This window comes from Salvelinus fontinalis, chromosome 12 (genome assembly GCF_029448725.1).
Source record: "Salvelinus fontinalis isolate EN_2023a chromosome 12, ASM2944872v1, whole genome shotgun sequence".
Taxonomy (NCBI): domain Eukaryota; kingdom Metazoa; phylum Chordata; class Actinopteri; order Salmoniformes; family Salmonidae; genus Salvelinus; species Salvelinus fontinalis.
This window is the reverse complement of record NC_074676.1, coordinates 59,932,330-59,955,621: the sequence shown is the minus strand read 5'-3', so window position 1 is coordinate 59,955,621 and position 23,292 is coordinate 59,932,330. Positions and strand designations below refer to the sequence as shown.

The 23,292-nt window shown below is 49.6% G+C and overlaps 1 protein-coding gene across 1 annotated transcript in view; it reads right to left on the bottom strand.

The window, feature by feature from the left end:
• Positions 1 to 23,292, bottom strand: part of LOC129867661 (actin remodeling regulator NHS-like) — a 162,452-nt gene that overhangs the window by 49,236 nt on the left and 89,924 nt on the right. Inside the window, exon 5 of the mRNA XM_055941237.1 lies at positions 5,951 to 6,128. Within this exon, the coding sequence (XP_055797212.1) occupies positions 5,951 to 6,128 (178 nt within the window). The remainder of the gene's footprint in view (positions 1 to 5,950; positions 6,129 to 23,292) is intronic.

The following is a 23,292-nucleotide window of genomic DNA, read 5'->3' as shown; positions in this document are numbered from 1 at the left end:
ATGCTATATTACGGTATAGTGACAGGAGACAGTATAACCAGGGTAGTGACGCTATATTACGGTATGGTGACAGGTGGAGACAGTATAACCAGGGTAGTGATGCTATATTACTGTATGGTGACAGGTGGAGACAGTATAACCAGGGTAGTGATGCTATATTACAGTATGGTGACAGGTGGAGACAGTATAACCAGGGTAGTGATGCTATATTACGGTATGGTGACAGGAGACGGTATAACCAGGGTAGTGATGCTATATTACAGTATGGTGACAGGAGACAGTATAACCAGGGTAGTGATGCTATGTTACGGTATAGTGACAGGAGACAGTATAACCAGGGTAGTGATGCTATATTACTGTATGGTGACAGGTGGAGACAGTATAACCAGGGTAGTGATGCTATATTACTGTATGGTGACAGGTGGAGCCAGTATAACCAGGGTAGTGATGCTATATTACGGTATGGTGACAGGAGCCAGTATAACCAGGGTAGTGATGCTATATTACTGTATGGTGACAGGTGGAGACAGTATAACCAGGGTAGTGATGCTATAATACGGTATGGTGACAGGTGGAGACAGTATAACCAGGGTAGTGATGCTATATTACTGTATGGTGACAGGTGGAGACAGTATAACCAGGGTAGTGATGCTATATTACGGTATGGTGACAGGTGGAGACAGTATAACCAGGGTAGTGATGCTATATTACGGTATGGTGACAGGTGGAGACCGTATAACCAGGGTAGTGATGCTATATTACGGTATGGTGACAGGTGGAGACCGTATAACCAGGGTAGTGATGCTATATTACGGTATGGTGACAGGTGGAGACAGTATAACCAGGGGTAGTGATGCTATATTACGGTATGGTGACAGGTGGAGACAGTATAACCAGGGTAGTGATGCTATATTACGGTATGGTGACAGGTGGAGACAGTATAACCAGGGTAGTGATGCTATATTACGGTATAGTGACAGGTGGAGACAGTATAACCAGGGTAGTGATGCTATATTACGGTATAGTGACAGGTGGAGACAGTATAACCAGGGTAGTGATGCTATATTACGGTATGGTGACAGGTGGAGACCGTATAACCAGGGGTAGTGATGCTATATTACGGTATGGTGACAGGTGGAGACCGTATAACCAGGGTAGTGATGCTATATTACGGTATGGTGACAGTGTAATCAGGGGTGAAAGTATAATTCATTTCCTCCCAATACGGGACCTCCTAAATGCAAGCACAGCACCAAATCTTTTTATGGGCCTAATCACATAATTCCATATAGAGTCCCGATTAATTCAACAGGATCTCTGTGGGTCTTGTCGTTAAGAAAGGATGCCGTTTTATTGTGGCATAAATACAACCAGTCATAATGTTTCGTCTGATTGTCAAACAGTCACTTCAAAGGGCGTACCGCGGTCATCCCCCTCTTCAAAGGGGGAGACACCCTGGACCCAAACTGTTACAGACCTATATCCATCCTGCCCTGCCTATCTAAGGTCTTCGAAAGCCAAGTCAACAAACAGATCACGGACCATCTCGAATCCCACCGTACCTTCTCCGCTGTGCAATCCGGTTTCCGAGCCGGTCACGGGTGCACCTCAGCCACGCTCAAGGTACTAAACGATATCATAACCGCCATCGATAAAAGACATTACTGTGCAGCCGTCTTCATCGACCTGGCCAAGGCTTTCGACTCTGTCAATCACCATATTCTTATCGGCAGACTCAGTAGCCTCGGTTTTTCTAATGACTGCCTTGCCTGGTTCACCAACTACTTTGCAGACAGAGTTCAGTGTGTCAAATCGGAGGGCATGTTGTCCGGTCCTCTGGCAGTCTCTATGGGGGTACCACAGGGTTCAATTCTCGGGCCGACTCTTTTCTCTGTATACATCAATGATGTTGCTCTTGCTGCGGGCGATTCCCTGATCCACCTCTACGCAGACGACACCATTCTGTATACTTCCGGCCCTTCCTTGGACACTGTGCTATCTAACCTCCAAACGAGCTTCAATGCCATACAACACTCCTTCCGTGGCCTCCAACTGCTCTTAAACGCTAGTAAAACCAAATGCATGCTTTTCAACCGTTCGCTGCCTGCACCCGCACGCCCGACTAGCATCACCACCCTGGACGGTTCCGACCTAGAATATGTGGACATCTATAATTACCTAGGTGTCTGGCTAAACTGCAAACTCTCCTTCCAGACTCATATCAAACATCTCCAATCCAAAATCAAATCTAGAGTCGGCTTTCTATTCCGCAACAAAGCCTCCTTCACTCACGCCGCCAAACTTACCCTAGTAAAACTGACTATCCTACCGATCCTCGACTTCGGCGATGTCATCTACAAAATAGCTTCCAATACTCTACTCAGCAAACTGGATGCAGTTTATCACAGTGCCATTCGTTTTGTTACTAAAGCACCTTATACGACCCACCACTGCGACCTGTATGCCCTAGTCGGCTGGCCCTCGCTACATGTTCGTCGTCAGACCCACTGGCTCCAGGTCATCTACAAGGCTATGCTAGGTAAAGTGCCGCCTTATCTCAGTTCACTGGTCACGATGGCTACACCCACCCGTAGCACGCGCTCCAGCAGGTGTATCTCACTGATCATCCCTAAAGCCAAAACCTCATTTGGACGCCTTTCCTTCCAGTTCTCTGCTGCCTGCGACTGGAACGAATTGCAAAAATCTCTGAAGTTGGAGACTTTTATCTCCCTCAACAACTTTAAAAATCTGCTATCCGAGCAGCTAACCGATCGCTGCAGCTGTACATAGTCCATCTGTAAACTACCCACCCAATTTACCTACCTCACCCCCATACTGCTTTTATTTATTTACTTTTCTGCTCTTTTGCACACCAGTATCTCTTCTTGCACATGATCATCTGATGATTTATCACTCCAGTGTTAATCTGCTAAATTGTAATTACTCGATTTATTGCCTACCTCATGCCTTTTGCACACATTGTATATAGATTCTCTTTTTCCTACTGTGTTATTGACTTGTTTATTGTTTACTCCATGTGTAACTCTGTGTTGTTGTCTGTTCACACTGCTATGCTTTATCTTGGCCAGGTCGCAGTTGCAAATGAGAACTTGTTCTCAACTAGCTTACCTGGTTAAATAAAGGTGAAATAAATAAATAAAAAAATAAATAAAAAATAGGCTACTCGAGCACGTCCGTCAACTCGCCACGTTTTCCAGCCTCCAAACAGCGGAGGCAAAATGTCAGTGTTCTCATCGAACCACATCGCATTGTGGAGCGTAGGCTGTCCACCTGTTGTCAAATCCATTTGCACATTTTTCATGACTCTGACATGTTGTATAAATAAAAAGTGGTATACATAGCCTACAGATTTCTTTACATTTTGTTTAAATTATCGTGATAGGCTCATGTTTTACAGGTACGGCGTACCCCCACTATTTATTTTGCCGTGACGCCGTACCAGACGATAACGCCTTACTTCCAAGATGGCGTAGCAATGCAGACCTAGTTCGTCGTCTTCTCGTTTTGTATTTATCGTCTTTTTTGTATATATTTCAAATGTATTTTCAATCTCTTTTCCATTTTTAAATTTAATATACCTTCCGGTAAACCGCTTCACCCAATGTGACACGGATCCGCTATTTTTAGACCTTATAGCCAGAACCTCCATTAGTAGCTAGCCATCAGAAGCTAAACAGCTAATTAGCTACCAGCTATTTAGTCATTGTTAGCCACTGCTAGCAGCCTTTAACTTCGGCACAGACTCCAGCTGCTTTTAGCATGGATAATACTTGCCAGCCTGCCTGTATCGGACTGTTTTCTCCACTACAATGCCGTATTCCTGCCGTAAACCCTGGACCATTACTCCTGATCATCACAGCTAGCTAGCTGCCACCGAGTGGCCCAGCCCCGAAGCTGATCATCACAGCTAGCTAGCTGCCACCGAGTGACCCAGCCCCGAAGCTGATCATCACAGCTAGCTAGCTGCCACCGAGTGGCCCAGCCCCGAAGCTGATTATCACAGCTAGCTAGCTGCCACCGAGTGGCCCAGCCCCGAAGCTGATTATCACAGCTAGCTAGCTGCCACCGAGTGACCCAGCCCCGAAGCTGATCATCAAAGCTAGCTAGCTGCCACCGAGTGGCCCAGCCCCGAAGCTGATTATCACAGCTAGCTAGCTGCCACCGAGTGGCCCAGCCCCGAAGCTGATCATCACAGCTAGCTAGCTGCCACCGAGTGACCCAGCCCCGAAGCTAATTATCACAGCTAGCTAGCTGCCACCGAGTGGCCCAGCCCCGAAGCTAAACCTGAGCCAGGCCCACCTCCCAGCCTTCTCTGTGATCACTCGGCTACTCAGCCGATGCCTCCCGGACTCTACCCCAACACGGCTAGAATCCACTTCTCCATCGGATCCTTGCCGCAAGCTGTGGACCTTTGCATCGGATCATCGCTGCTAGCTAACTGCTACCGAGTGGCTATACTGGCTAACGCCCCTGCCCCAAAGCTAGCACCAGTTAGCTGGTTGCCACCGAGTGGCCCAGCCCCGAAGCTGATTTTCACAGCTAGCTAGCGCATCTCCCGGCTAGCAAACTAAATTACTACAACTACAATACCTCTCTCGCCATCTGGCCCGGTCCCTTTGTCGACACGGCGCCCCACCATACCACCACGACTGGTCCACAGACGTCCTACAATCTAAGCTAGATGCCCTCAATCTCACACAAATCATCAAGGAACCCACCAGGTACAACCCTAAACCCGTAAACATGGGCACCCTCATAGATATCATCTTAACCAACCTGCCCTCCAAATACACCTCTGCTGTTTTCAATCAGGATCTCAGCGATCACTGCCTCATTGCCTGCGTCCGTAATGGGTCTGCGGTCAAACGACCTCCACTCATCACTATCAAACGCTCTCTAAAACACTTCTGCGAGCAGGCCTTTCTAATCGACCTGGGTATCCTGGAAGGATATTGACCTCATCATGTCAGTAGAGGATGCCTGGTCATTCTTAAAAAGTAATTTCCTCGCCATCTTAAATAAGCATGCCCCATTCAGAAAATGTAGAACTAAGAAAAGATATAGCCCTTGGTTCACCCCAGACTTGACTGCCCTCGACCAGCACAAAAATATCCTGTGGCGTACTGCAATAGCATCGAATAGCCCCCACGATATGCAACTTTTCAGGGAAGTCAGGAACCAATATACTCAGTCAGTTAGGAAAGAAATGGCCAGCTTTTTCAAACAGAAATTTGCATCCTGTAGCTCTAACTCCAAAAAGTTCTGGGACACTGTAAAGTCCATGGAGAATAAGAGCACCTCCTCCCAGCTGCCCACTGCACTGAGGCTAGGAAACACTGTCACCACCGATAAGAATTTCAATAAGCATTTCTCTACGGCTGGCCATTCCTCCTGGCGACCCCAACCCCGGCCAACAGCTCAGCACCCCCCATAAAGGTGGAATAAATAAATGAACAACTTTCACCCCTGAGTATAAGGGACAGGTAGGGACGGACAGTTAGAAGGATGAGGGCTGCTGTGGTACATGCAGCGACAGAGGAGACCTCTGAAAACACACTGGTCAAGTGGGCCCTGGTCAAAAGTAGTGCACTATATAGGAGATAGGGTGCCATTGGCCCTGGTCAAAAGTAGTGCACTATATAGGAGATAGGGTGCCATTGGCCCTGGTCAAAAGTAGTGCACTATATAGGAGATAGGGTGCCATTGGCCCTGGTCAAAAGTAGTGCACTATATAGGAGATAGGGTGCCATTGGCCCTGGTCAAAAGTAGTGCACTATTAGGAGATAGGGTACCATTGGCCCTGGTCAAAAGTAGTGCACTATATAGGAGATAGGGTGCCATTGGCCCTGGTCAAAAGTAGTGCACTATATGAGCAATAGACTGCCATGCTGGACGCATTCAAAGGGTTAAGAAGCTGCATGGTATTTACCAGTGACGTTAATTGGGATGACGCAGGATGTGATGACTTGTGAGTCGCTCTTCATCCTCTCCTGAGGTGTGGGCAGTGGGAGAACGCTGGACCAGTTAGTCTGCTTGTCCAGCGTGGAGGGAACGTTGGGGACAGGGTGGCGAGGTCGTTGGCCGAGACTGTCAGGGGGAGGAGCAGCCTGAAACAGACAGTAAGTGGTGGTAAAGGTTAGGGTGAGAGGTTATGGTTAAGGTCAGGTTAATGGGTTACAGCAGAGTTACATGCAGATGGTTAGGATTATTGTCATTGATCCATAATAGTGATTTAATGAAAAACATGAATCACAGTTTGAAGTATCCTACAACATGCACAAAGACAAGACAAAGACAAAAAATATAAACTTCATGCAGAGAGAGGAGACATGAATGAGTAGTGTTGAGGAGTACAGTACCATGGTATAAGAGAGAGAGAGGAGACATGAATGAGTAGTGTTGAGGAGTACAGTACCATGGTATAAGAGAGAGAGGAGACATGAATGAGTAGTGTTGAGGAGTACAGTACCATGGTATAAGAGAGAGAGAGAGGAGACATGAATGAGTAGTGTTGAGGAGTACAGTACCATGGTATAAGAGAGAGAGAGAGAGAGGAGACATGAATGAGTAGTGTTGAGGACTACAGTACCATGGTATAAGAGAGAGAGAGAGAGAGGAGACATGAATGAGTAGTGTTGAGGAGTACAGTACCATGGTATAAGAGAGAGGAGACGTGAATGAGTAGTGTTGAGGAGTACAGTACCATGGTATAAGAGAGAGGAGACATGAATGAGTAGTGTTGAGGAGTACAGTACCATGGTATAAGAGAGAGAGAGAGGAGACATGAATGAGTAGTGTTGAGGAGTACAGTACCATGGTATAAGAGAGAGGAGACATGAATGAGTAGTGTTGAGGAGTACAGTACCATGGTATAAGAGAGAGAGAGAGGAGACATGAATGAGTAGTGTTGAGGACTACAGTACCATGGTATAAGAGAGAGGAGACATGAATGAGTAGTGTTGAGGACTACAGTACCATCGTATAAGAGAGAGAGAGAGGAGACATGAATGAGTAGTATTGAGGACTACAGTACCATGGTATAAGAGAGAGGAGACATGAATGAGTAGTGTTGAGGACTACAGTGCCATGGTATAAGAGAGAGGAGACATGAATGAGTAGTGTTGAGGAGTACAGTACCATGGTATAAGAGAGAGAGGAGACATGAATGAGTAGTGTTGAGGACTACAGTGCCATGGTATAAGAGAGAGAGAGAGGAGACATGAATGAGTAGTGTTGAGGAGTACAGTACCATGGTATAAGAGAGAGAGAGAGGAGACATGAATGAGTAGTGTTGAGGACTACAGTACCATGGTATAAGAGAGGAGACATGAATGAGTAGTGTTGAGGAGTACAGTACCATGGTATAAGAGAGGAGAAGAGACATGAATGAGTAGTGTTGAGGGTAGGTGGGTCACCAGAGGAATCCCAGACATGTCTATATGTGATCGTGTATTAGTGTAACACAGTGAAGAACGTGCTGTAAGGTCACGCCACAGAGTTTACACTCTAACCAGACACCTAACCACACAGCTAGCTGTTGTTGAGGTTGGAGGCATCCAAATGGTACCTTTAACGTGCCACGCCACTCCCTACTCCGTCCCGCCACTCCCTACTCCGTCCCGCCACTCCCTACTCCGTCCCGCCACTCCCTACTCCGTCCCGCCACTCCCTACTCCGTCCCGCCACTCCCTACTCCGCCGCGCCACTCCCTACTCCGTCCCGCCACTCCCTACTCCGTCCCGCCACTCCCTACTCCGTCCCGCCACTCCCTACTCCGTCCCGCCACTCCCTACTCCGTCCCGCCACTCCCTACTCCGTCCCGCCACTCCCTACTCCGTCCCGCCACTCCCTACTCCGTCCCGCCACTCCCTACTCCGTCCCGCCACTCCCTACTCCGTCCCGCCACTCCCTACTCCGTCCCGCCACTCCCTACTCCGTCCCGCCACTCCCTACTCCGTCCCGCCACTCCCTACTCCGTCCCGCCACTCCCTACTCCGTCCCGCCACTCCCTACTCCGTCCCGCCACTCCCTACTCCGTCCCGCCACTCCCTACTCCGTCCCGCCACTCCCTACTCCGTCCCGCCACTCCCTACTCCGTCCCGCCACTCCCTACTCCGTCCCGCCACTCCCTACTCCGTCCCGCCACTCCCTACTCCGTCCCGCCACTCCCTACTCCGTCCCGCCACTCCCTACCGCCACTCCCTACCGCCACTCCCTACTCCGTCCCGCCACTCCCTACTCCGTCCCGCCACTCCCTACTCCGTCCCGCCACTCCTTACTCCGTCCCGCCACTCCCTACCGCCACTCCCTACTCCGTACCGCCACTCCCTACCGCCACTCCCTACCGCCACTCCCTACTCCGTCCCGCCACTCTCTACTCCGTACCGCCACTCCCTACCGCCACTCCCTACTCCGTCCCGCCACTCCTTACTCCGTCCCGCCACTCCCTACTCCGTCCCGCCACTCCGTCCCGCCACTCTCTACTCCGTACCGCCACTCCCTACCGCCACTCCCTACTCCGTCCCGCCACTCCTTACTCCGTCCCGCCACTCCCTACTCCGTCCCGCCACTCCGTCCCGCCACTCCCTACTCCGTCCCGCCACTCCCTACCGCCACTCCCTACCGCCACTCCCTACCGCCACTCCCTACCGCCACTCCCTACCGCCACTCCCTACTCCGTCCCGCCACTCCCTACTCCGTCCCGCCACTCCCTACTCCGTCCCGCCACTCCCTACTCCGTCCCGCCACTCCCTACTCCGTCCCGCCACTCCCTACTCCGTCCCGCCACTCCCTACTCCGTCCCGCCACTCCCTACTCCGTCCCGCCACTCCCTACTCCGTCCCGCCACTCCCTACTCCGTCCCGCCACTCCCTACTCCGTCCCGCCACTCCCTACTCCGTCCCGCCACTCCCTACTCCGTCCCGCCACTCCCTACTCCGTCCCGCCACTCCCTACTCCGTCCCGCCACTCCCTACCGCCACTCCCTACTCCGTCCCGCCACTCTCTACTCCGTCCCGCCACTCTCTACTCCGTCCCGCCACTCCCTACTCCGTCCCGCCACTCCCTACTCCGTCCCGCCACTCCCCACTCCGTCCCGCCACTCCCCACTCCGTCCCGCCACTCCCCACTCCGTCCCGCCACTCCCCACTCCGTCCCGCCACTCCCCACTCCGTCCCGCCACTCCCCACTCCGTCCCGCCACTCCCCACTCCGTCCCGCCACTCCCTACTCCGTCCCGCCACTCCCTACTCCGTCCCGCCACTCCCTACTCCGTCCCGCCACTCCCCACTCCGTCCCGCCACTCCCCACTCCGTCCCGACACTCCCCACTCCGTCCCGCCACTCCCTACTCCGTCCCGACACTCCCTACTCCGTCCCGCCACTCCCTACCGCCACTCCCTACCGCCACTCCCTACTCCGTCCCGCCACTCCCTACTCCGTCCCGCCACTCCCTACTCCGTCCCGCCACTCCCTACTCCGTCCCGCCACTCCCTACTCCGTCCCGCCACTCCCTACTCCGTCCCGCCACTCCCTACTCCGTCCCGCCACTCCCTACTCCGTCCCGCCACTCCCTACTCCGTCCCGCCACTCCCTACACCGTCCCGCCACTCCCTACTCCGTCCCGCCACTCCCTACTCCGTCCCGCCACTCCCTACTCCGTCCCGCCACTCCCTACTCCGTCCCGCCACTCCCTACTCCGTCCCGCCACTCCCTACTCCGTCCCGCCACTCCCTACTCCGTCCCGCCACTCCCTACTCCGTCCCGCCACTCCCTACTCCGTCCCGCCACTCCCTACACCGTCCCGCCACTCCCTACTCCGTCCCGCCACTCCCTACTCCGTCCCGCCACTCCCTACTCCGCTCCCCTTAACATGCTGCGCCAAGGCGGCCAAAGGAAGTGTTGGCTTTGGGGATGTCCAGTGACATATACCTGCTGGAGCGCGTGCTACGGGTGGGTGTTGCTATGGTGACCAGTGAGCTGAGATAAGGCGGGACTTTATCTAGCAGAGACTTATAAATGACCTGGAGCCAGTGGGTTTGGCGACGAATATGTAGCGAGGGCCAGCCAACGTGAGCATACAGGTCGCAGTGGTGGGCAGTATATGGGGCTTTGGTGACAAAACGGATGGCACTGTGATAGACTGCATCCAGTTTGTTGAGTAGAGTGTTGGAGGCTATTTTGTAAATGACATCGCCGAAGTCGAGGATCGGTAGGATAGTCAGTTTTACGAGGGTATGTTTGGCGGCGTGGGTGAAGGAGACTTTGTTGCGAAATAAGAAGCCGATTCTATATTTAATTTTGGATCGGAGATGCTTAATGTGAGTCTGGAAGGAGAGTTGACAGTCTAACCAGACACCTAGGTATTTGTAGTTGTCCACATATTCTAAGTCAGAATAGTCCAGAGTAGTGATGCTGGACGGGCGGGGAGGCGCAGGCAGGGATCGGTTGAAGAGCATGCACTTAGTTTTACTAGCATTTAAGAGCAGTTGGAGGCCACGGAAGGAGAGTTGTATGGCATTGAAGCTCGTCTGGAGGGTTGTTAACACAGTGTCAAAAGAAGGGAAGTATACAGAATAGTGTCGTCTGCATAGAGGTGGATCAGAGAATCACCAGCAGTAAGAGCGACGTCATTGGTACATACAGAGAAGAGAGTCTCCTCTACTCCCCATACTATACCACTCTCCTCCCCATACCACTCTCCTCTCCTCCCCTCTACTATACCAGTCTCCTCCCCATACTATACCACTCTCCTCTACTCCCCATACTATACCACTCTCATCTACTATACCACTCTCATCTACTATACCACTCTCCTCTCCTCCCCATTATATACCACTCTCCTCCCCATACTATACCACTCTCCTCTACTCCCCATACTATACCGCTCTCCTCTACTCCCCATACTATACCGCTCTCCTCTACTCCCCATACTATACCACTCTCCTCCCCATACTATACCACTCTCCTCCCCATACTATACCACTCTCCTCTACTCCCCATACTATACCACTCTACTCTCCTCCCCATACTATACCACTCTACTCTCCTCCCCATACTATACCACTCTCCTCTACTCCCCAAACTATACCACTCTCCTCTCCTCCCCATACTATACCACTCTCCTCCCCATACTATACCACTCTCCTCCCCATACTATACCACTCTCCTCTACTCTCCATACTATACCCCTCTACTATACCACTCTCCTCTACTCCCCATACTATACCACTCTCCTCTACTCCCCATACTATACCACTCTCCTCTACTCCCCATACTATACCACTCTCCTCTCCTCCCCATACTATACCACTCTCCTCTCCTCCCCATACTATACCACTCTTCTCTACTCCCCATACTATACCACTCTCCTCTACTCTCCATACTATACCATCTCCTCTACTCCCCTCTACTATACCACTCTCCTCTACACCCCATACCACGCTCCTCTACTCCCCATACTATACCACTCTCCTCTCCTCCCCATACTATACCACTCTCCTCTCCTCCCCATACTATACCACTCCCCTCTACTATACCACTCTCCTCTACTATACCACTCTCCTCTCCTCCCCATACTATACCACTCTCCTCTACTCCCCTCTACTATACCAGTCTCCTCCCCATACTATACCACTCTCCTCTACTCCCCATACTATACCACTCTCCTCTCCTCCCCATACTATACCACTCTCCTCTACTCCCCATACCACGCTCCTCTACTCCCCATACTATACCACGCTCCTCTACTCCCCATACTATACCACTCTCCTCTCCTCCCCATACTATACCACTCTCCTCTCCTCCCCATACTATACCACTCTCCTCCCCATACTATACCACTCTCCTCTACTCCCCATACTATACCACTCTCCTCTACTCCCCATACTATACCACTCCCCTCTACTCCCCATACTATACCACTCCCCTCTACTATACCACTCTCCTCTCCTCCCCATACTATACCACTCTCCTCTACTCCCCATACTATACCACTCTCCTCTACTCCCCATACCATACCACTCTCCTCTACTCCCCATACTATACCACTCTCCTCTCCTCCCCATACTATACCACTCTCCTCTACTATACCACTCTCCTCATACTATACCACTCTCCTCTACTCCCCATACTATACCACTCTCCTCTACTCCCCATACTATACCACTCTCCTCTACTCCCCATACTATACCACTCTCCTCTACTCCCCATACTATACCACTCTCCTCCCCATACTATACCACTCTCCTCCCCATACTATACCACTCTCCTCTACTCCCCATACTATACCACTCTCCTCTACTCCCCATACTATACCACTCTCCTCTACCACCCTCTACTATACCACTCTCCTCTCCTCCCCATACTATACCACTCTACTCTACTCCCCATACTATACCACTCTCCTCTACTATACCACTCCCCTCTACTATACCACTCCCCTCTACTATACCACTCCCCTCTACTCCCCATACTATACCACTCTACTCTACTCCCCATACTATACCACTCTCCTCTACTCCCCATAATATACCACTCTCCTCTACTCCCCATACTATACCACTCTCCTCTACTCCCCATACTATATCACTCTCCTCTACTCCCCATACTATACCACTCTCCTCTACTCCCCATACTATACCACTCTCCTCTACTCCCCTCTACTATACCACTCTCCTCCCCATACAATACCACTCTCCTCTACTCCCCATACTATACCACTCTCCTCTACTCCCCATACTATACCACTCTCCTCTACTCCCCATACTATACCACTCTACTCTACTCCCCATACTATACCACTCTACTCTCCTCCCCATACTATACCACTCTCCTCTACTCCCCATACTATACCACTCTCCTCTACTCCCCATACTATACCGCTATACTCCCCATACTATACCACTCTTCTTTACTCCCCATACTATACCACTCTCCTCTCCTCCCCATACTATACCACTCTCCTCTCCTCCCCATACTATACCACTCTCCTCTACTCCCCATACTATACCACTCTCATCTACTATACCACTCTCCTCTCCTCCCCATACTATACCACTCTCCTCTCCTCCCCATACTATACCACTCTCCTCTCCTCCACATACTATACCACTCTCCTCTACTCCCCATACTATACCACTCTACTCCCCTCTACTATACCACTCTACTCTACTTCCCATACTATACCACTCTCCTCTCCTCCCCATACTATACCACTCTACTCCCCTCTACTATACCACTCTACTCCCCATACTATACCACTCTCCTCTCCTCCCCATACTATACCTCTCTCCTCTCCTCCCCATACTATACCACTCTCCTCTACTCCCCATACTATACCACTCTCCTCTACTATACCACTCTCCTCCTCATACTATACCACTCTCCTCTCCTCCCCATACTATACCACTCTCCTCTACTCCCCTCTACTATACCACTTTCCTCCCCATACTATACCACTCTCCTCTACTCCCCATACTATACCACTCTCCTCTACTCCCCATACTATACCACTCTCCTCTACCACCCTCTACTATACCACTCTCCTCTCCTCCCCATACTATACCACTCTACTCTACTCCCCATACTATACCACTCTCCTCTACTATACCACTCCCCTCTACTATACCACTCCCCTCTACTCCCCATACTATACCACTCTACTCTACTCCCCATACTATACCACTCTCCTCTACTCCCCATAATATACCACTCTCCTCTACTCCCCATACTATACCACTCTCCTCTACTCCCCATACTATGTCACTCTCCTCTACTCCCCATTCTATATCACTCTCCTCTACTCCCCATACTATACCACTCTCCTCTACTCCCCATACTATACCACTCTCCTCTACTCCCTATACTATACCACTCTCCTCTACTCCCCATACTATACCACTCTCCTCTACTCCCCTCTACTATACCACTCTCCTCTACTCCCCATACTATACCACTCTCCTCTACTCCCCATACTATACCACTCTCCTCTACTCCCCATACTATACCACTCTCCTCTACTCCCCTCTACTATACCACTCTCCTCCCCATACTATACCACTCTCCTCTACTCCCCATACTATACCACTCTACTCTACTCCCCATACTATACCACTCTACTCTACTCCCCATACTATACCACTCTCCTCTACTCCCCATACTATACCACTCTACTCTTCTCCCCATACTATACCACTCTCCTCTACTCCCCATACTATACCACTCTCCTCTACTCCCCATACTATACCGCTCTACTCCCCATACTATACCACTCTTCTCTACTCCCCATACTATACCACTCTCCTCTACTATACCACTCTACTCTCCTCCCCATACTATACCACTCTCCTCTACTTCCCATACTATACCACTCTCCTCTACTATACCACTCTACTCTCCTCCCCATACTATACCACTCTCCTCTACTCCCCTCTAATATACCACTCTCCTCTACTCCCCATACTATACCACTCTCCTCTACTCCCCATACTATACCACTCTCCTCTACTATACCACTCTACTCTCCTCCCCATACTATACCACTCTCCTCTACTCCCCTCTACTATACCACTCTCCTCCCCATACTATACCACTCTCCTCTACTCCCCATACTATACCACTCTCCTCTACCACCCTCTACTATACCACTCTCCTCTCCTCCCCATACTATAACACTCTACTCTACTCCCCATACTATACCACTCTACTCTCCTCTACACACTATACCACTCCCCTCTACTATACCACTCCCCTCTACTCCCCATACTATACCACTCTCCTCTACTCCCCATACTATACCACTCTCCTCTACTCCCCATAATATACCACTCTCCTCTACTCCCCATACTATACCACTCTCCTCTACTCCCCATACTATATCACTCTCCTCTACTCCCCATTCTATATCACTCTTCTCTACTCCCCATACTATACCACTCTCCTCTACTCCCCATACTATACCACTCTCCTCTACTCCCCATACTATACCACTCTCCTCTACTCCCCTCTACTATACCACTCTCCTCCCCATACTATACCACTCTCCTCTACTCCCCATACTATACCACTCTCCTCTACTCCCCATACTATACCACTCTCCTCTACTCCCCATACTATACCACTCTACTCTCCTCCCCATACTATACCACTCTCCTCTACTCCCCATACTATACCACTCTTCTCTACTCCCCATACTATACCACTCTCCTCTACTATACCACTCTACTCTCCTCCCCATACTATACCACTCTCCTCTACTCCCCATACTATACCACTCTCCTCTACTCCCCATACTATACCACTCTCCTCTACTCCCCATACTATACCACTCTCCTCTACTCCCCATAATATACCACTCTCCTCTACTCCCCATACTATACCACTCTCCTCTACTCCCCATACTATATCACTCTCCTCTACTCCCCATTCTATATCACTCTTCTCTACTCCCCATACTATACCACTCTCCTCTACTCCCCATACTATACCACTCTCCTCTACTCCCCATACTATACCACTCTCCTCTACTCCCCTCTACTATACCACTCTCCTCCCCATACTATACCACTCTCCTCTACTCCCCATACTATACCACTCTCCTCTACTTTCCATACTATACCACTCTCCTCTACTCCCCTCTACTATACCACTCTCCTCCCCATACTATACCACTCTCCTCTACTCCCCATACTATACCACTCTACTCTCCTCCCCATACTATACCACTCTCCTCTACTCCCCATACTATACCACTCTTCTCTACTCCCCATACTATACCACTCTCCTCTACTATACCACTCTACTCTCCTCCCCATACTATACCACTCTCCTCTACTCCCCATACTATACCACTCTCCTCTACTATACCACTCTACTCTCCTCCCCATACTATACCACTCTCCTCTACTCCCCTCTAATATACCACTCTCCTCTACTCCCCATACTATACCACTCTCCTCTACTCCCCATACTATACCACTCTCCTCTACTATACCACTCTACTCTCCTCCCCATACTAAACCACTCTCCTCTACTCCCCTCTAATATACCACTCTCCTCTACTCCCCATACTATACCACTCTACTCTACTCCCCATACTATACCACTCTCCTCTACTCCCCATACTATACCACTCTACTCTCCTCCCCATACTATACCACTCTCCTCTACTCCCCATACTATACCACTCTCCTCTACTCCCCATACTATACCACTCTACTCCCCATACTATACCACTCTCCTCTACTATAACACTCTACTCTCCTCCCCATACTATACCACTCTCCTCTACTCCCCATACTATACCACTCTCCTCTACTCCCCATACTATACCACTCTCCTCTCCTCCCCAAACTATACCACTCTCCTCTACTCAACATACTATACCACTCTACTCTCCTCCCCATACTATACCACTCTCCTCTACTCCCCATACTATACCACTCTACTCTCCTCCCCATACTATACCACTCTCCTCTACTCCCCATACTATACCACTCTCCTCTCCTCCCCATACTATACCACTCTCCTCTCCTCCCCATACTATACCACTCTACTCCCCTCTACTATACCACTCTACTCTACTCCCCATACTATACCACTCTCCTCTCCTCCCCATACTATACCACTCTACTCCCTTCTACTATACCACTCTCCTCTACTCCCCATACTATACCACTCTCCTCTCCTCCCCATACTATACCACTCTCCTCTACTCAACATACTATACCACTCTACTCTCCTCCCCATACTATACCACTCTCCTCTACTCCCCATACTATACCACTCTACTCTCCTCCCCATACTATACCACTCTCCTCTACTCCCCATACTATACCATTCTCCTCTCCTCCCCATACTATACCACTCTCCTCTCCTCCCCATACTATACCACTCTACTCCCCTCTACTATACCACTCTACTCTACTCCCCATACTATACCACTCTCCTCTCCTCCCCATACTATACCACTCTCCTCTACTCCCCATACTATACCACTCTCCTCTACTATACCACTCTCCTCCTCATACTATACCACTCTCCTCTCCACTACTATACCACTCTCCTCTACTCCCCTCTACTATACCACTCTCCTCCCCATACTATACCACTCTCCTCTACTCCCCATACTATACCACTCTCCTCTACCACCCTCTACTATACCACTCTCCTCTCCTCCCCATACTATACCACTTTACTCTACTCCCCATACTATACCACTCTCCTCTCCTCCACACACTATACCACTCTCCTCTACTATACCACTCCCCTCTACTATACCACTCCCCTCTACTATACCACTCCCCTCTACTCCCCATACTATACCACTCTACTCTACTCCCCATACTATACCACTCTCCTCTACTCCCCATAATATACCACTCTCCTCTACTCCCCATACTATACCACTCTCCTCTACTCCCTATACTATACCACTCTCCTCTACTCCCCATACTATACCACTCTCCTCTACTCCCCTCTACTATACCACTCTCCTCCCCATACTATACCACTCTCCTCTACTCCCCATACTATACCACTCTCCTCTACTCCCCATACTATACCACTCTCCTCTACTCCCCTCTACTATACCACTCTCCTCCCCATACTATACCACTCTCCTCTACTCCCCATACTATACCACTCTACTCTACTCCCCATACTATACCACTCTCCTCTACTCCCTATACTATACCACTCTCCTCTACTCCCCATACTATACCACTCTACTCTCCTCCCCATACTATACCACTCTCCTCTACTCCCCATACTATACCACTCTCCTCTACTCCCCATACTATACCGCTCTACTCCCCATACTATACCACTCTTCTCTACTCCCCATACTATACCACTCTCCTCTACTATACCACTCTACTCTCCTCCCCATACTATACCACTCTCCTCTCCTCCCCATACTATACCACTCTCCTCTACTCCCCTCTAATATACCACTCTCCTCTACTCCCCATACTATACCACTCTCCTCTACTCCCCATACTATACCACTCTCCTCTACTATACCACTCTACTCTCCTCCCCATACTATACCACTCTCCTCTACTCCCCTCTAATATACCACTCTCCTCTACTCCCCATACTATACCACTCTACTCCCCATACTATACCACTCTCCTCTACTCCCCATACTATACCACTCTACTCTCCTCCCCATACTATACCACTCTCCTCTACTCCCCATACTATACCACTCTCCTCTACTCCCCATACTATACCGCTCTACTCCCCATACTATACCACTCTCCTCTACTATAACACTCTCCTCTCCTCCCCATACTATACCACTCTCCTCTACTCCCCATACTATACCACTCTCCTCTACTCCCCATACTATACCACTCTCCTCTCCTCCCCATACTATACCACTCTCCTCTACTCCCCATACTATACCGCTCTACTCCCCATACTATACCGCTCTACTCCCAATACTATACCACTCTACTCTCCTCCCCATACTATACCACTCTCCTTTACTCCCCATACTATACCACTCTACTCTACTCCCCATACTATACCACTCTCCTTTACTCCCCATACTATACCGCTCTACTCCCCATACTATACCACTCTCCTCTACTATAACACTCTACTCTCCTCCCCATACTATACCACTCTCCTCTACTCCCCATACTATACCACTCTCCTCTACTCCCCATACTATACCACTCTCCTCTCCTCCCCATACTATACCACTCTCCTCTACTCCCCATACTACACCACTCTACTCTCCTCCCCATACTATACCACTCTCCTCTCCTCCCCATACTATACCACTCTCCTCTCCTCCCTATACTATACCACTCTACTCCCCTCCCCATACTATACCACTCTACTCCCCTCTACTATACCACTCTCCTCTACTCCCCATACTATACCACTCTCCTCTACTCCCCATACTATACCACTCTCCTCTACTCCCCATACTATACCACTCTCCTCTCCTCCCCATACTATACCACTCTCCTCTCCTCCCCATACTATACCACTCTACTCTACTCCCCATACTATACCACTCTACTCTACTCCCCATACTATACCACTCTCCTCTACTCCCCATACTATATCACTCTCCTCTACTCCCCATACTATATCACTCTCCTCTACTCCCCATTCTATATCACTCTCCTCTACTCCCCATTCTATATCACTCTCCTCTACTCCCCATACTATACCACTCTCCTCTACTCCCCATACTATACCACTCTCCTCTACTCCCCATACTATACCACTCTCCTCTACTCCCTATACTATACCACTCTCCTCTACTCCCCATACTATACAACTCTCCTCTACTCCCCTCTACTATACCACTCTCCTCCCCATACTATACCACTCTCCTCTACTCCCCATACTATACCACTCTCCTCTACTCCCCAAACTATACCACTCTCCTCTACTCCCCTCTACTATACCACTCTCCTCCCCATACTATACCACTCTCCTCTACTCCCCATACTATACCACTCTACTCTACTCCCCATACTATACCACTCTCCTCTACTCCCCATACTATACCACTCTCCTCTACTCCCCATACTATACCACTCTACCCTCCTCCCCATACTATACCACTCTCCTCTACTCCCCATACTATACCACTCTCCTCTACTCCCCATACTATACCGCTCTACTCCCCATACTATACCACTCTTCTCTACTCCCCATACTATACCACTCTCCTCTACTATACCACTCTACTCTCCTCCCCATACTATACCACTCTCCTCTACTCCCCATACTATACCACTCTCCTCTACTATACCACTCTACTCTCCTCCCCATACTATACCACTCTCCTCTACTCCCCTCTAATATACCACTCTCCTCTACTCCCCATACTATACCACTCTACTCCCCATACTATACCACTCTCCTCTACTCCCCATACTATACCACTCTCCTCTACTCCCCATACTATACCACTCTACTCTCCTCCCCATACTATACCACTCTCCTCTACTCCCCATACTATACCACTCTCCTCTACTCCCCATACTATACCGCTCTACTCCCCATACTATACCACTCTCCTCTACTATAACACTCTCCTCTCCTCCCCATACTATACCACTCTCCTCTACTCCCCATACTATACCACTCTCCTCTACTCCCCATACTATACCACTCTCCTCTCCTCCCCATACTATACCACTCTCCTCTACTCCCCATACTATACCGCTCTACTCCCCATACTATACCGCTCTACTCCCCATACTATACCACTCTCCTCTACTATAACACTCTACTCTCCTCCCCATACTATACCACTCTCCTTTACTCCCCATACTATACCACTCTACTCTACTCCCCATACTATACCACTCTCCTTTACTCCCCATACTATACCGCTCTACTCCCCATACTATACCACTCTCCTCTACTATAACACTCTACTCTCCTCCCCATACTATACCACTCTCCTCTACTCCCCATACTATACCACTCTCCTCTACTCCCCATACTATACCACTCTCCTCTCCTCCCCATACTATACCACTCTCCTCTACTCCCCATACTACACCACTCTACTCTCCTCCCCATACTATACCACTCTCCTCTACTCCCCATACTATACCACTCTCCTCTACTCCCCATACTACACCACTCTACTCTCCTCCCCATACTATACCACTCTCCTCTCCTCCCCATACTATACCACTCTCCTCTCCTCCCTATACTATACCACTCTACTCCCCTCCCCATACTATACCACTCTACTCCCCTCTACTATACCACTCTACTCTACTCCCCATACTATACCACTCTCCTCTCCTCCCCATACTATACCACTCTACTCTACTCCCCATACTATACCACTCTCCTCTACTCCCCATAATATACCACTCTCCTCTACTCCCGATACTATACCACTCTCCTCTACTCCCCATACTATATCACTCTCCTCTACTCCCCATTCTATATCACTCTCCTCTACTCCCCATTCTATATCACTCTCCTCTACTCCCCATACTATACCACTCTCCTCTACTCCCCATACTATACCACTCTCCTCTACTCCCCATACTATACCACTCTCCTCTACTCCCTATACTATACCACTCTCCTCTACTCCCCATACTATACAACTCTCCTCTACTCCCCTCTACTATACCACTCTCCTCCCCATACTATACCACTCACCTCTACTCCCCATACTATAACACTCTCCTCTACTCCCCAAACTATACCACTCTCCTCTACTCCCCTCTACTATACCACTCTCCTCCCCATACTATACCACTCTCCTCTACTCCCCATACTATACCACTCTACTCTACTCCCCATACTATACCACTCTCCTCTACTCCCCATACTATACCACTCTCCTCTACTCCCCATACTATACCACTCTACCCTCCTCCCCATACTATACCACTCTCCTCTACTCCCCATACTATACCACTCTCCTCTACTCCCCATACTATACCGCTCTACTCCCCATACTATACCACTCTTCTCTACTCCCCATACTATACCACTCTCCTCTACTATACCACTCTACTCTCCTCCCCATACTATACCACTCTCCTCTACTCCCCATACTATACCACTCTCCTCTACTATACCACTCTACTCTCCTCCCCATACTATACCACTCTCCTCTACTCCCCTCTAATATACCACTCTCCTCTACTCCCCATACTATACCACTCTCCTCTACTCCCCATACTATACCACTCTCCTCTACTATACCACTCTACTCTCCTCCCCATACTATACCACTCTCCTCTACTCCCCTCTAATATACCGCTCTCCTCTACTCCCCATACTATACCACTCTACTCTACTCCCCATACTATACCACTCTACTCTCCTCCCCATACTATACCACTCTCCTCTACTCCCCATACTATACCACTCTACTCTCCTCCCCATACTATACCACTCTCCTCTACTCCCCATACTATACCACTCTCCTCTCCTCCCCATACTATACCACTCTCCTCTCCTCCCCATACTATACCACTCTACTCCCCTCTACTATACCACTCTACTCTACTCCCCATACTATACCACTCTCCTCTCCTCCCCATACTATACCACTCTACTCCCCTCTACTATACCACTCTCCTCTCCTCCCCATACTATACCACTCTCCTCTCCTCCCCATACTATACCACTCTACTCCCCTCTACTATACCACTCTACTCTACTCCCCTCTACTATACCACTCTCCTCTCCTCCCCATACTATACCACTCTACTCTACTCCCCATACTATACCACTCTCCTCTCCTCCCCATACTATACCACTCTCCTCTACTCCCCATACTATACCACTCTCCTCTACTCCCCATACTATACCACTCTCCTCTACTCCCCATACTATACCACTCTACTCTCCTCCCCATACTATACCACTCTCCTCTACTCCCCATACTATACCACTCTCCTCTACTCCCCATACTATACCGCTCTACTCCCCATATTATACCACTCTCCTCTACTATAACACTCTACTCTCCTCCCCATACTATACCACTCTCCTCTACTCCCCATACTATACCACTCTCCTCTACTCCCCATACTATACCACTCTCCTCTCCTCCCCATACTATACCACTCTCCTCTCCTCCCCATACTATACCACTCTCCTCTACTCCCCATACTATACCACTCTACTCTCCTCCCCATACTATACCACTCTCCTCTCCTCCCCATACTATACCACTCTCCTCTCCTCCCCATACTATACCACTCTCCTCTCCTCCCCATACTATACCACTCTCCTCTCCTCCCCATACTATACCACTCTACTCTCCTCCCCATACTATACCACTCTCCTCTACTCCCCATACTATACCACTCTCCTCTCCTCCCCATACTATACCACTCTCCTCTCCTCCCCATACTATACCACTCTACTCCCCTCTACTATACCACTCTACTCTACTCCCCATACTATACCACTCTCCTCTCCTCCCCATACTATACCACTCTACTCCCCTCTACTATACCACTCTCCTCTCCTCCCCATACTATACCACTCTACTCTACTCCCCATACTATACCACTCTCCTCTCCTCCCCATACTATACCACTCTCCTCTCCTCCCCATACTACTAAACTGTTTTAAATACTGCATAGTGTGGTTATGGAAACTGTTTTAAATACTGCATAGTGTGGAAACTGTTTTAAATACTGCATAGTGTAGTTATGGAAACTGTTTTAAATACTGCATAGTGTGGAAACTGTTTTAAATACTGCATAGTGTAGTTATGGAAACTGTTTTAAATACTGTATAGTGTGGAAACT